The 16,789-nt window shown below is 39.4% G+C and overlaps 1 protein-coding gene across 2 annotated transcripts in view; it reads right to left on the reverse strand.

The window, feature by feature from the left end:
- The window catches only part of COL4A1 (collagen type IV alpha 1 chain), a 125,817-nt gene that overhangs the window by 62,314 nt on the left and 46,714 nt on the right, over positions 1-16,789 (reverse strand). For both annotated transcript variants that reach the window (XM_080375526.1, XM_080375527.1), the window contains exon 2: positions 10,147-10,197. In XM_080375526.1, coding sequence (XP_080231652.1) covers positions 10,147-10,197 — 51 coding nt within the window. The remainder of the gene's footprint in view (positions 1-10,146; positions 10,198-16,789) is intronic.

Raw genomic sequence — 16,789 nt, forward strand, 5'->3', positions numbered from 1 at the left:
ATTTTGCTTCTTTTCCCTGCATTAAAAAATAAAGAGAAAGGAAAAAGAAAAACTCACTGATGTTTAGTGAAGTACATGCACCTTTCATTCATTCACAAAAGATGGCATGCATGACCCCTAACTTGAACATTTTATAAGCCAGTAGTCCATCTCAAAGCACAGCTGAGGGCATGGAATATGAAAGATAGCAATATGAAAGATAGCAATATGAAAGATAGCAATATGAAAGATAGCAATATGAAAGATAGCAATATGAAAGATAGGAATATGAAAGCAAGACTAACAGACAGCTGAAGTCAATAGACAGCAAGTGAACTTTATTTTCAGTTGTGTAAGTCTGCCTGCACAAAGCCTGGCAGTTTAACACCAAGGTACCAAGGTATGTGGTTCATTACCTTTATGTTTAAACTTCTCCTGATTTAAAAAAAAAAACAACAAACAAAACCAAAAACAAACAAAAAAACCTAACAAAAAACCAAACCCCACACCAAAGAGCTCATGATGTTTCAGGAGAAATTCACACAAACCTTCTACCAAAGGTACACATAGGTTTTTCCAAGCATTTTTGTTTTTTAAATCAGACGAGGGTTAAGGAGCCTCTTCCCATCAGTTAGAGCCACCCTGGGGAACAGAAGAACCTCAAAGAGCCACAAGGGAAGAGGACATTTGAAGGACAAATGCGTTTGCTCTGTAAAAAAAAGGAAATTCTATCACCTGGAGACAGGTTGAATCAAAAGAGTGCTGTATTTCCCACCCCTTCCAATCATCTGTTGAACTCATTAGGTCTGAGTAACTCTTCCTTTGTTTTATTGCACATTGTGTTAAATCACTTCCAGTGCTGCAGGTCCAAGAATATAAGGGGTAAAAATGCTCCACACCCTTCCTTCTTCATTAGTGAAAATTATTTAGCATTTGTTTGCATTTGGCATTGTTTAAAGGCTCACATTTAAAGATGAAACAGCAGAAAAAAAAAGGTCTTGAACTTTTCAGATTTTTTTAATTTATTTTTGTTCAGATCCTAGACCTGGAATGAAATGTGACGTTACATGCAAGTTTTATTCTCTTGCCAAAGGTTTGTCATGGACATATTTACAGAAAATAATCTCTTCCATAAATAGTAAAAACATGGGCAGCTGGTCCTAGACAGTACAGACTGCAATAAAGTTCTCATAATGAAGTAGTTCATATCTTAGAGAGTACATGACAGGCAGTAATATTGGAGACAGCGCTAGTCGAGCTGCTTTTTTGGGTTAGGCTGGAAACAGCATTTCTACAGTTTTAAACACTTTGAAAGTTGTATAGGAGGAGAGTGTCTTTCTATAAAAACTAGAGGAAATATTCTGGCTTCTGACCCTTTATCATGAAAGCACCACAAAGCAGATAACATTATACCTCAAAAATGTAAATCAGTGTTTCTTTAGTTTAATTCCTAGAGTCTCCACTCAACCAGATCCACTAGAGAACAGGCACTACAATGTAGTTTCTTTGTAGTACCTCCAAGGTTGTTTAACCTGAATGAATTAAGCTAACAAAGATACAATGATGATTAATAATTATTATTTTGGCATTGTGGAGGATACTAGCATCGTCATCAGTGAATGCCACCCAAAAGCTGGTCTGCTGCTTCGTAGGTGGCTCTAAGGTTTTCTTTCAGGGGGGCGGTGTGTTATAAAAAAAAAAAAGAAAGAAAGAAAAAAAATGAAAAACCAAAACAAAAACAAAAAAAAAAGAAGAAAAAAGGAAAATAAAAGAGGAAAAAAGAAGAAAAAAGGAAAAGAAAAAAAGGAAATGGAAAAAAGGAAAAAAGGAAAAAAGGAAAAAAAAAAGGAAAAAAGGAAATTAAAAAGGGAAAAAAGGAAATGGGGAAAAAAGGAAAAAGAAGGAAATGAGGGGGAAAGGAAAAAAGGAAATGGGGGGGAAAAGGAAAAAAAAAAAGGGGGGGGGGGGGGGGGCGGACGCGGACAGGCAAGGGTGCGTGCGCGGCCTGTCAGACCAAAGGAGCGCGGCGACGCACGGGTGCCACCCAGAGGAGCTGGCTGGGAAGTGACAGGGCCCGGGAGGGCCCCCCCGGCGCGCAGCGAGGGGCGGGGTGCGCAGGCAGTTTTGTGGTCCAAAGCTTGCACTTGGCCTGCAACCGCGGAGCTTCACTTCTACCAACATTAACTTTTTCCTTTTCTCCTGAGGTAAACGGCATCCCGCGGTTGCCACGCCTTCAATCAATAAAAAAATCATTTGCATTTAATACCTAGAACTTCCTAAAGAGACCCTTTTGGATGACTGTCACAAGGCTGCACGTGTCCTTGCTGGATTTCCAGTTTCCATCTCCACGCTTTCGGACAGAGATGAAGTTTGAGCCAAAGACTTACAATCACATCCTTACGTTGCAAATCTTGTCAAAGGTGCCGCATGCAGCTGGCAGCAGCACTGGCTTCTCTGTTCACTGCTCCACTGTACCAGCCTCTGGTATTCTTCCCGCTGGAGTCAGAGGGCACTTCAGGCTGCCCCTCTGTACTAGAGTCCCCCCCCACCCCCTCCCCTACTACTGCTTAAACCCATTTGGTTTGCAGTTCTGCAGCATCTTTCAGTCTTTGCTTGGCAGTCGAGCAAACTGTGCTAACAAAAAGGAGGGTTACCAAATCCCCTCCAGGCTTTTAGTATTCTGCTAACTAGCCATGAAATACTTTTCTTGCATCCGTTTACAGTCAGTAACAGTGTTGAATGAGAGAAGAGTTAAGAGGACATCCAATGTGATGCCAGTGTTCACTCACTCAACTCAGTATTTACTTTAACTGTGCACACTGATCTTTGACACAAGCCTTGGTGAGAATTATTTTTGTTGGCATATCAAAACACTTAAAAATATTCCAGCTGAACTTCAGTGGAAGCTGTCACATGCTTTCTTTAAGAGCTACAAAATTTATGGGTAGGTTTTGCTATGCTAGTTACTTTGAAATATTGTAACGGATAGAAACATAATTTTCCGGATGGGAGCCTAAGTTGTTTTTCCCCTTGCTTTAACTTAGTTTTGCTTTTCTTCTGTTGTTAAAGATGACATAGGAGAACATTCTACCTGTTAATGAAACCTACTAATTATTTTCATCATTTAGGTTAACTTCCTATGCTATGTTGTCTGTAATTCAATTTACTTACTGCCCTGTAACACTTTCTCAGGTGTTATACTTACCTGAAAGGGAAATTTTTTTAACATCTCTTAAAAATTCTTCCTCAACCCTTCTTGCTCCTGTGATATTAAGCTTCTTTGAAGCTCTCCAGCTGGTGAGGAATTGCTTGCGTGATAAAGTACTCCACTGTCACTTTTTTAGCAGCTACCTCAGGCTTCCTCTTTGAAAATCCCACTTTCATGCTGCTTCTTACTTTTCTGTCTCCTTCCAGGCATATATGGCTACAAGTTTTGCTATTGCTTCTGCTGGAAGTGATTTTGAGAATTTTGTATGAAATTTCATTTTTTACTCTTTCTTAATGAAACTCTAAGATAATTCAGATCTGCATTTCTGAAAACTAACATCATAGGGCTTGATGTTTTCACTGGCTAATAGAAGTTATCACCTCTCACTGAAAACATAGGTCTAAAATCTGAAATAGGAGGTAGCTGAGCAAAGAGAAGCAACTACTAGTATGAGATACAAAACAAACAAACAAACCAACCAAAAACAACCCCCCAAACTGCTTTTTGTTCTTGGCTAGAAAGGCCAGAAAGTGATTTAAGGAGATTACATACTACTGTGGTTTCCTAGTAATAATTACTTGGGCCCAGGTTGCTTCTTGTGAATACTGCTACAGAGAAAATGTAGGCAGAGACTGATTACTTAACTGCATCAAGTATTAAATGCTTGTGTGGGAACTGACATACCACAGAACTGTCAATTATAATGGCTGTCTTAGTTTGAGATCCCCTGTAAACACAATATAAATTGAATGGCAGAATGATTTAAAGAAGCCTGAGGGGTCAACTACAAAACGTACTCCTGCTGTACTCCGGACATTTGCTGTCCCAGACCTGTAGTCCATACCCACAAAATCCTGTCAGCATCACAGAGTATTAGTGGGCAGTAAGATGAACATACAGCAAGCAGAAGCAGACTGCAGGTGCTGTCATGCATATGACCAGATAATAAAAAAACTGCACACTGGGATATCAATTTTATAACCACTGTGTAGTCAGTAGATACTGGAAGCATGACTTTGTTTGCAGGGACAAAATGTCACATTTGGGGAGATTCCAAACTATGCATGGGTATTGCACAGGCACTGGGCGGCTCCACTTCCCAAGCAAGCAGATCGCAGATTTCAGAGAAGCGGAAATCTTACAGGTCTTTTCTCATCTTACTTTGATCTCACATTCGGGAAACTTTACTGACTTCACTGGAGGCTCACATACTTCAGACCAAAATAAGGCCCTGCAGTCCTTCAAGAAACCATAATGAAGACATACACTAACAGCAGTTGTACAAATGTAAAATCAAACTCTGGGAAGCTAGAGAGCATGTTCTGCTCCATGGAGAAATGCCTGAGCCTATACCAACACCCTCACAAGCAAAGACAGGCATCTGGCAACGGCTGCTTAAAAGGTCATAATATGCCAACTGAAATACTACTTTGTGAAAACCTTCAGAAGTCAGCCCTGAAAACTAAATATGAGCATACCCCACCACATAGTATCACTGGGATATCTGCACTCTTTCCACAGAGGTAAATTCATCAGTGTAATCCATTGTGTGAATCATAATCCGTACCACACCGAGTGCAAAAATACATCTTAATACAGAAAATTATGCCAGAGACATCCAGTCCCATTTGGACAAATGGGCCAAATGGTTCCAACGACTATTTTGAAGTAAGAAAATCTGATGGCTCCAGATACCACTTAGCAGTTTGGTCTGACAGTTAGGAAACTGTAGAAAACTTTCAATACTTAGCATATCTCCATCAATATTATTCAAAGTCTTTTGACATCTCATTCTTTTCCAGCATAGCAGCTTTGTTTGTGTGCTGTCTTTATGAAACATAGACGTTCCTTTTCCCTGATCGAATTAAAAGGATTATTTTTTCTTTGACTGCCACTGCAGAATTGACACAAACATTGTGACAATGGCCTGATTTTAAAAAATACTTAAGAACCACAAGTCTCCTTGTAGAATATCAGATCTGCAGCCGAACAATATCTTCACTTACTTTATTAGGGTCTTCTGATTTCTCCCTTTCAGGAATGATTAGATGATTTCATGTTATCTATTAGCCTTTTCCAGACTGCAAACACAATCTTTCCTTCCGTATTGCCTGTCACCCCTCTTTTCAACATCATGGCTCTCTCTGGGGTATATTATTTCACTGTGGTTTCCTTAGTGTCCTCAGTTCATACCCTTTCCAGCTCAGGCATGAACAGGTGCTTACACAAGGTAAGTTCCTACAGCAGCCACTTAAATAGAAACACTAAGCAAAACTACCGAAGAACTTATAAAAGCCAAATAGTGCCCATGAAAAGTGTAAAAAATGAACATGTCTTGATGCTGCTAATATAGGTTGAATATGAAAAGCACAGATCTAGTGATTACTGATTTGCTCCACTAAAGGAACTGTTTTGTTGCCCTCTGCTATATTGTGAAGAAACTCAGAAGTACTTAACAGTGATCTTCCCACTGACTGCCAGAGCTTCTCTCCAACAAGGGGGTTTACATTGTTTTAACTCATCAATATCACAAATATTTTTGCTCTATCTTTTGATACCTAAAATGACAGGGAAAGCCTTGAAGGCCCTTCCAATCTGGTAAACCTTAAAAAACCCAACCCAACACAACCATACAGGGACACAGCCCACTGGAACAGTCAACTCTTCATTACACAGAGAAAATGGAGAAGCACAAGCACCTGCAGACAACCAAACCATGTGTGACTTTTCAGTGTGTAGGAGCGTGCAGGTTCTGGTTCATGTTGACAGGGGACCACAGACATGTCCCAATAACTCTCAGCCTAAGCCAGTAACAGAGCTACCTGGCTTCCTGACAAGCAAAGCCAGTTTGTGTACTTTCGCAGCACAGTCAATCCACACAGGAATGATGCACCCATCAAGGGAAATGCAGAAGTGAATTTTATGTAGGTATAATAACACGGATACAGTCTCAGAATTAGGCAAACCAAAATACACCAATATAAAATGATCTGCTCAAGTTTTCTTGCATCTCAAACCATAAAAAGGTTAAAACTAGCAATTATGTAAGAGTTAATTCTATTCTCATTTTCTATTTTCTTTCGGAATATCTTAGCGGATTTTTTTTTTTAAAGTGCAATACCTAATGTGCAACGACAAAAATCACATTTGATGTTGCTAGTGAATTCAACTTTCCATGGGTAATGCTGAGACAGGGAAATCATCCTAAGAGACATATACTAAAGAATGAGGGTTTGTACTTCAATGCATTCTAACTAATAAATGCTAGAAGACTGATCATTCTATATTAGTTACAGCAAAGTTCCAGTGTTGCCTCCATTTATACATGTTTCTGCTATGGAGTAAAATGAGTGCAAATGGTCACGAATGAGAGAATGAAGATTCCTGGAAAAAGTCAGTGCATGGAGAATTTTACTCAGCTCTATACAGTCTTTGTTCTAAATGGTAATTAAATGCTTAACATGCTTTTTCTACACACATTAATGGCTAGCACTTCTTATCTCCACAGCTGCTTGAAATAGTTCTCAGAATCTAGGTGGGCATAAAAGAGAAAACATAGCTTTTGTGTACTTCTGAGTAACCCAATAAAATGTTTGCAATCATTCAAAACTCTAATCGGTTTAAACAGATCTCACACTTTAGTGAAGTTAGAAAGAACAGTCAAGTTATTATGCAGAAAACCAAATAAAAAGTGTTAGAGGAAATAAATGAAGATGTTTTAGGCTAATCTGACAGAAAACAGTAAGGTATTATTTATTATTTTAGCAATATTATGCCTTTCTAAAATAGCTGCACCTTTTGTTCAGCACATACATGATACTTGACATTATATAGCTTAAAATAACAGCGTGATGTTCAGTGTAATAATAAAGGCTTTCTAGGATAAGAGCCATCTGTTGCAATTACACTCACATTCCGTGATTTTCTGAAAGGGTTGAAAACCCTTAGACTTTGTCAATTATATGCCCTTGATATAGTATGAGTCATCTTAAAGGAGTTTGGCATAGACATGAAATTTTCATGGAAACAGTCTAATGCGTGAACATATTGAATGTATTCTAAATATGGCCATCCAAATGGTCATATTGATGAAAAGATTCTCAAATGAGAGAGAAAAATATGGCAATATAATTTACTATTCCATGTTTGAAATGCTGCCGGGTAATATTGCTTGGGCATTTCACAGCTTTTTAGTCAAATACTATTTTCAGCACTTTTACTGGTGAGATCATTAATATAATTATTTGGCCAAATGTATTTTAATTAAACCCCACCCCGAAATTGTAGAGTCTGGAACTTCTTCCCACACTATGGTAGGAAATATACCTCCAGATGTTAATAATTAAGGCATTAAAGGGTAAACCCAGCACCCACTTCCGCAGCTCCCCAAGCTCCCACGGCAGTAAATTGGTGCGGTTACATCGCTGAAGAGTGTGGGTGGATTGGAAAAGGCCCTTCAGAATTTGTGCACTTCTGCACAACACGGAAGCCAGATCAAAAGGGTTTCCAGTGTAGGCCACATGTTGACTGTGGATGGGGCGGGACAGAATGGATACGTGCTTCCCATGCAAGTGGCTATGTGAGAAGTGGAGGCAGATGTTCTCTAACGTGGTCTCCTGGGGTACCACAGGAGCTGGACACGGCTGCCCTCTTCGGGCCTGGATCTTGGCTAGGATCAATGTTTCTAATCGGTCCTTTCTCTGATAAGCAGCATTCATGTAGGTCTTTGAGATAACAGGTACCACTACTGATGTGTGCATTAATGGGAACCATGTCTAGCAGAGACATGTTTCAAATCCAAATGCACTGCCTGGAAAGAAATATTACAGAGGCAAGCTCAAAGGACACTTCCCTTGCTTCCCCTCACCAACTTCTGCCTTCACACTTGGAACTGGGTAGCAGGCTGTCTTTATTCTAGACAGGCATTAAATGTGAAGACTCGGAACGAAAAGCTGCACTAGGCCGAAACAAAGGTGGGGGACAGATGTTTTAAAATAAAACTCAGTTTTGTGTTCAACATGCTAAATACACATTTGAAAGCCTCATAGTGGTACATGATCAGCAAGCATTGATATATATTGATCTGAATCAAGTTACCTCTTAATGCATTCCAAAATACCTTCAAATGCCTTTCTTAATATTGTTTCTTAGGTATAACTATTCATTCACCTGTCTAGATGTCTCTAATATCAATAATTAAATTTACTACACAGTCTGAAAGTATGCAATTATTTTACTGCACACATGTTTAAAGTCAGAGAAGTTTGTGATGGAACCTATTAGGAAGAGCACAGAGTACACTGATGCTGGACAAGCCTGCACAAGATATGGAATTTACTATGACTTCTGTTGCTATGGACTGATATTTTTCTCTCTTCTATGTTTTTAAATAACCTACATTCATTTGAGATAGTTTTGGCTTCTATCATATCAGACAAGCATCTATGTCTTTCAAAAAGAACTTTTTGAGACTCTGGACTATGCAAATGAAAACCGCCAGCAAGGCTTTAGCAAAGAGTCAGAACTGCAGACAGAAATAAATGAAGTGCTAAGGTTTAATACAATTTATTTCCCCAACCTATCATTTTTTAAAGTGTTCTAGTTACAAGATGCTGGCATACCCTGTGAACTGAAAACTAATGGCTTTCAGCAAGAGAGTTACAATGTATTATCTCTCTCATTCTTGTTACTGAAAAATACGATCAGGTATCAAGGAATAAATTCAGTTCCCAACCTTTCCCAAACCTTTGTTTTATTTGTTTTTAATATATAGCTGACTTTTATTAAACAGATATTAATGGATCATTAAGAAAAGAAGACTCCATCTAAAAGATGTTTTGAACCTCAACACTGGTTCATCTGTCTCACAAATTAATCTATGTTCTGTTACAAAGAAAATTATCTTTGCTTGGGTCTCCAATTAAATAATTAACATTCCTTGTTCTGAAAAACACCAAAGAAAAGCCACCAAAAAATACTCTTAAAACCCTCATTCGTAACTATGTAGTTATCACATGTGAGACAATGTAGAACAACAGTTCTATATTTATTCGAAAAAAACCCAAAACAATCCCCCCAAACAAAAAACAAACAAAACCCCCACTTCTTCTAAGCACTCCTTTGGGTGACCTAAACAACTTACCTTGAAAAATGTTCCCATTGCAATCATAGGATGGTAAAACCTTTGGTTTGCACTCATTTATAATGGTAGATGTACAGTACACGTGCATGCACAACAGAACACACTATAGATTAAAATCTCTACAGAAAATTGGAAGAGATAAGGAGAGTGACTGAATGTCTGAAATATTTACAAAAGCAAGTAATTCACCGGGGGAATTCATGGAATGCTTAAGTACACTGTATTTTTTCTTCTCTGTTACTGCTTTAAAAGAAGCTGAAGGGCCTTTTCTGTTTCATACACAGGAAGTTTGGATAGCTGAACAATAAAACCCATTTGCAAGGTTCTGTCAAAAAGTTTTAAATATTATTTGTTTTTCTTGACCTGCAACACCTTTCTGTACTTAAATTGATTATTAACCTCCTTCTTCCTATTACAGGTCATTGCATCTCAGGGCCAGCCCTGGTCAGGGTATGTTGCTTATGATGCATCCCAGCCCTCCTGGAAAACAATCTGCACAGCATGCTGAAGGCAGCATCTCTGAACTGAACTGCTCACATCATTTCCAGAGGTGGTCAGGATGTCAAACCTGCTACTCACTGAAAAGACTGGATGTGAGGAGTAGGAAAGGTAAGAATGCCAGGTTAGCATCCCGCTCGATGGGGCTGAGCTGGCTGCTTTTCGGACACCCTTCCGAAGGGCACATGGCCTGGCCTTGGCAGTGATCTGTGGCGGTGCAAGTGTTCACTGAAACCAATGGCTCACCTGCCTTCCACTAGATTATACACTGTGTCGTTTAAATAAACAAGATAATGAAGCAGAGAGCTGACTTACTCACCTTTTGCCCTTTTACTCCACTGCAGTCACATTTTCCACAACCGGAACAACCCTGAAAAGAAAAGAGAAATTGAGAATTAATTGTCTGAACCAGATGACAGGCAGAACATACCGCAACGACACAGAGATGACAGCAATACCATCCTGACTGCAAGGCTGGTCAGCCTGGGGAATGTTTGCTTAAGCACAATGCAATACTTTGTTATCTTTATATAGATGCACACTTCTGGTCTTAGTCAAAGTCCAATAAAAGATGCCTTTCTAAAAGAAGAAAAGAAACTGCTATTGCTTTTAACCACTGAAAACTGTTATAGTCCTTCTAAATCATTGTATTTTGGGCCATCATTTAAAAAATAACTCGTTCTTACAGAATATACACATACTCTGCTCTAGCAATAGGAACATCTCACTTTAAAACAAGTGGATTCCCCTTCAAGGATTCTATAGTCACACATTCAAAGCCCAGCAGAATATTTAAAACAAAATCAATCTAGTCATAGAAGCACCTCTTTAATATTAGTTTGTTAATAAATGGCTTGCATTATGCATAAATACTTAACCTCTATAAATAATTGCCATTGCTTTGAGAAGCAAGAGGTGGTGAAACTGCAGTGCATGATTTATCTTCTATGCTTAAGGAGAAAAAACATCAGACGTGAGGAATATGGAGTTTGTTTCTTTTCTGAATACAAAAAGTGTTGTCTATACCTTTGGGTGTTTACCATGAGATCTCTTGCTATTGATTTACTAGATGTTTTTATCAATAATTGGCAATATTCTGACAGGAAGAGAATAGTTTTTAAAGGAAGTTAAATATTGGTATAATTACCACAGGAAACTATGCCAAGAAGTATGCCTGGACATACTTTATGAAATCAAGTCAAACCACAGCCACAGAGCTGCTCCTAATGTCAAATATTAGATATGGAGGCAATTGTTGATGTTTACTGGCCAGGCAATGTCTAGTTCCAGGGTTCTGATCCTGTTTCTTCCACCTACCACAATTTCAAGTGATATTTCTTTCTTGCCCTCTGTGACTAACTATAATTGTCATTATGATGAGAAACCTTCCACTCAGCAAAAGCACATTCATTGCAGCAGGAGAACGCAGAGAAAACATGAACAAAAGCACAACCAGTCTGAATTATTCTTCAGTAGATACTACAGAGATTTTTGTTTTCTGAAAGGCTTTCCTTAGGACAGCATCACCTTATAGGGTTTCTACACTAGATAAACTGAAGTAAAAATACAGCCAACTTGTACCTGCAGAAGACAACGGCACTTCAGCATAGATGTTGACAGACTCCCAAGTCTATCTGGAGTCTGTAAAGGGAAATTCTGGAGGGCAAGTGGATGGGAGGATTTGAGCAGGGCGTTTTCATCTCAGGAGGGAAGGAAGGTGGACTGTGCAGCTGGCCTCGCTAGTCCCACCAACCGGTCTCACCACATGAAATACTCCTAAGGGCCACTTCCCTCAGAAGCAAGGGAGAGAAGATCTCAAAGTAGGCGTTTGAGAAAGAAGCTTAATATTAAGAAATGCTACTAAAAGCTTTTACGCGTTTGTTCACATAAACCTTAAGATGAAGACTTGAGAGATCTAGGGGTTGATTTGTTTAGAACAAGTCAACAGCAACCAAAACACTGGGATTTTTATGACATCATCATAAAAAGCCAGTTTTTTTCCTTTTTTTTTTTTTTTGCGAAACATGAAAGGTGATAAAATATGGAAGAAGCCAGCTTAATTAACGCACAGGTAAAAGCTTACAGTCACTTTGCATTACTGAAGTACTTGTGTGCACTTCAGTACACCTGGGTGACTCCCCACCGTTCCTCATAGTCATGAAGCAACCAGTGAGTAACTTCACAGTCCATTGCTTTTGCTGTTGTTACGACCCTCAGAAACAAACTAGGAGGAAAACAAGCAAAACATTTATATCACTGGATATTCCACCAATGCACGTGAGACCCTTCAGCAGTCCCTTAAGCCATTATCCAGAAGCAGTCAGAGACAGCATCTCTCCAGAGCCAGCTCTCAGCTGGGCACCTGTCCCTCCACACCTGCGAGCTTCACAGTTGACTGGAACCTTGGTAGTTCTGGGAAATTAAAAGCAAAAGTACCTAATCCATTTTAAATTTGGAAAACTGCCAATGAGACCAATAGACATCATAACTCCGGAAAGATAACACAGTAACATTTTCACTTGGTAAATATGTTTTTAAAGTAAAGCATGAAAGAAAAATGGGGGTTTAGTACTGAAAATAAAATGATTAAAGGCTGTCCGATAAAACTAAAGTACCGGCTCCTGAAAAATTTGTTACTTTTGTTGAGATCCCTTTGTTTATATGTAGATCCATTGAATTTGTTGTTTGAAGTCAAACTTTCTCCATATTCACATAAAGCGAAAATAATCAGATTTTTTTCTCATACGTTATTACAGCATTTTACCATGCCATATCATAAATGCACAGAAAGACAAAAATTAACACTGATTAGAACAAGTATTTACCATATACCGCAGAAAGAGAATTAGATCGGAAAATTATACCAACATATGCTGCAATGCCAACACAGTACCGACCAGGAGGGAAAAGTGCCACCCACCGAATAATTGGCTTTACTGCTTGTGGTACATGGTTACGCCTGGAAAAACATTGGGCCTCCCATTTCAAGAAGTGACCCATTGTGACCTCCCTTAGCTTTTCAGACCTGATGAGATCACAGCTGGAAGACGCATGCTTGCAGCTCATACTTCCTCCTCCAGCATCATGTAGAATTTTACCAGTTTTATCAACACACCCCTTAAATTCAGAAGCGGTCTGTTTTAATTGCATTTGGGAATGTAATTAAAATACATCACTGAATTACTATAAACATCTGTCAATCCCCACATATTTCCTTCAGCCTGTTATTTAACCTGCACCATTTTAGAAAAAAAAAAGTATGTTGTTATTTATTTTTAATGCGGGTTTTGTTCTTAAATTTAGCATGGCCAGAAGAATGGACCTGTGCTTTTAGGTCTCTTTTTGTGCTCCCCAAAATGACGCCACTATATTCGTTCTTTCCTGTTTCTTAAGCCTCGAATTACAATAACCAAAGGTGAGAAAAAGGGAAGAAGGTACTGAGCGTCAGGGAGCACAGCTGCATAAGATCCTATTTGCAAGCAAGTGCTGTATCCTGTTAAGTCAGAATGGGCCACCTGCCCTACAAAACTCTGCCTTTACTTTACAGTAGCATCATCTCCTGCCATCACTGACTGTAACTTCTGCAGGTGGATGGAAGGCTGGCCAACAATGACAGCCACTACTGGATAGAGTTATTTATCCTCAGCTACTAAAATGTATTTTTGAATCTAAGGGATGTGGTAACATTCTGCATATGCTAGAAGGAAGTATGAGCTTTTTCCTCCTGGTCCTCTGGGAAGATGGGAGGGCCAGACTGGAACAAGGTTTTTAATCAAACATCAATTTAAGGAGGTCAAAGGGGCATTTAAGTAATGAGATACTGGGAGAGAGGAAGGTGGTTACAGATGGGTACAGCAGGCACAGGAATCAGAGTCTGGGTTCACCTAACCCAGTGTAGGCACAAACACTTCTACTAGTCACTGCAGTTGCCCTTTACTCAATGGCAAGAAACAGGCACTTTGTGCTGGGATCCATCTTATCTATTTTCGTTCTTTGCCTTTAATGGAGATGAAGCACACCTTGGAGGATTAAGCAGTAGAGACTGGGCAGAAAGGAGCATGGGCTCTGTATGAGAACCATGGGGGAAATGGAGAGAAAATTGGATGTGGAGGATCAGAGGGCTAGAGGTTACAGACAGAATGAGATAGATATTAACGATAGCTCTCCATTCCTCAGAAATCATTAGAAATTCAGTTGAGTATCTTTCAAACTGTAGATACGGAGATATGTATTTCTGGTACTTATCTAGGAATGACTTAAGGCCTTTACACAATTCATAAGTAGGAAACTTCACCCTGAAGGAATAATCATCACAAGGTAAGAAAGCTGAAACTGTGCAAATTATTACTTATTTCTAAACTTCTATGATCTTAAATCAGTCTCATGATATGAAGAATCCAGTTCATGATTTCCTGTCACACATGACTAGAGATGAGACAAACTGAGAGAAATAGTTTTGTCCTATCTCCCAGACATCCTCTTTAATGCATGGAGCTTGGAGCAATCACTGTTCTCCTCCAAGTGCCCAGACAGAGAAGTAATGGTGCTGGGCAGGAAGCATAATCGAGGTGGGGGCAGGGAGATGAATGAAAAGGCAGGTTTTTTATCCCTTGTCTAGGAGCCAGTTACTGACTAACCCAAAGATTTTGGCCAGGTGCACCGTGATACCTCACCTACTTTGCATGGTAGGCTAGCAGTTTTCAAATAGCCATAGCTTTCTTGCAACACAGGCCAGCCTCTCACATAATATTTGAAGACTCATTTAATCTTACTCCTCCCACAAAATATCAGTCATCCCAGAAGCAGAAGCTCATTTTAGCGATATAAATCGCTTCATTTTTTGACAAGCATTTCCGTTCCATTTCATTCTCCCAGACTGTCTGCAACTGATAAGCTTAGTGAATCACACTAGCAAATCAGTATTAAACTATGAAAAAATCATATCTCTTCAACATCTCACATACAAACACGCTACATGCAGACTGCCTAAAGGACAGCGATAGTTCAAAAAAAGTGCTGCTAATGAGTGGACACCCCAACCCAGACCTGTAAGTTCCGTGACACACGTACTGAGCCTTAGGACTCTATGCACTCTAGGCACACTCTCAGCCACTGTCCTGTCAGTGACGGAGCTGAGAAGGCTGCTAAAGTTCCTGCAGCACACAGAAGAAACTCTGTTCTGCATTGCAGCCTGCAAGACATCTGTCAGATTGTAGCTACAGACTTTTGTTGCATTTTGCCCTGTTTTTCCACATCCAGCTACTTTCCTGGCATTTGAGGACTACTGCTTGGAACTTGCACAGGAACGATGCAAACAGCCAGATGAGCAGCCTAGGAGGGAGACAACTGCCGTATTTGGAAATGCACCATTTCTGGAGGCTACAGAGATCTCCAAAAAAATACAAAGGCCGAGTCAGTTCTTGGACGCTCCACTCTCATATAGAAGTGGTTTTTTTCAAGACAAATGTTCTTTCCCACAACATCTGTTCAGACTCTGCTTGCTGAGTTTCAGTTGTTGAGCTGGCTACCAGCTTAGGCTAACTGCACGGGTATCAATTGAGTTCAAATATTATCTTGTAAAGCACATGTGTAAGGTAGAGATTTAATTAAATTCTTGCTGTTTACTGAAGTCTGTTGATGTTTAAAATCTCATTCCAGGGAATGTAGTCACTTCTGCCCAAAATACAATGTCTTTCAAATGACTGAAAATGCTGTGAACAGATAAATGGTGAGACTAACAAGAGATACCAAAATTTTCTGACTGTTCACAGTGTTTCTAATTCATAGCTGAAATGCTTCAGAGAGTAAAAATCATCACAATTATTTCATCTCATGATTCATTCGTTACAAAATGACATTTTCTGTTTATACATGACACTTAAACTGATGAAGTTTTCAGATGAAACCGTGTAATTTCTCACTCTACTTTGCTTTAGTTCAAACTCCACTGTGAGCTGAATTTCAACACCAGTTGCAAGTTGAAACTCCAAGAATGGCTATGCCAATGAGATGCCTGTTTGACAGTGACAGCTTTAAGTCTGAATCGCCTTCCTCCACAAAACCCACCCCCTTCCACCCCTGTGCTAACCTGACAGATTTATCCTTATGTAGCAGACACTTCACCTCTTCCTAAGCACACATATGTACAACTCATGTCACTGACATGAGAGCTTGATCAGTAACATCCTCAAGTCTCACATCCCACCAAATACAGAAATAGGGAGGTGATGCCAACTGCGACACTTATCTTGCATTCCTCTCATTATTTTCTTCTCTCTTCAGAATGTCAAAATAGCTCCCTGGCTGTATTACTATTCTTGTCTTTACCCTTTAGATACAACCGTACTGAATTAGGCAAACTGCTCTTCTGTGTGCAAAGTACCATTAGAGAAAACCACTGCGATAATCCAGTTAACCTTGATATTTTTAACTGATTTTGCAGTCCATTAACAACTTCTTAAAAAAATCATGTTGCTAAAACTTCTGATTTACACTTAGCTGGAATGAAGAGGATAATAAAAAAATCCAGACTGTCTTATCAAGTTAGCAAAATTTAGTAATACTCCCCTTACAGGAGTTGATACAAAGCCAGTTGTCCCAGACTGATGACTGGAACCTCAACTCTCAAAATAGTTCAGGAAAAAAGCATCTGCCAGACCTTCATTTTCAGGACTTAAAGCAAGAGCAGAAATTGAGCACAGTTCTCATTTCATTTGTAAATGCATCAATTTTGGATGTCTATGGACAGATAAATAATGGACAAAAGGCACCACTTCATGATTTTATAAGGTTAGCAAGCTCCAGTCTTTCCTCCTCTCCCAATTTCTTTTTCTCCACCATTAAGAAAAAGAAACACCACAGCTGGTAGCTTATCTTTGTGTCCTTTTTTTCCCCTTTTTTCCCCAGCAAATCATGGGTAGACTTCAATTATGACTGTTCAGGGAATTCCCTGAACCAAAGGA

Source organism: Falco punctatus (genome assembly GCF_963210335.1).
Source record: "Falco punctatus genome assembly, chromosome: 2".
In the NCBI taxonomy this organism is placed as follows: domain Eukaryota; kingdom Metazoa; phylum Chordata; class Aves; order Falconiformes; family Falconidae; genus Falco; species Falco punctatus.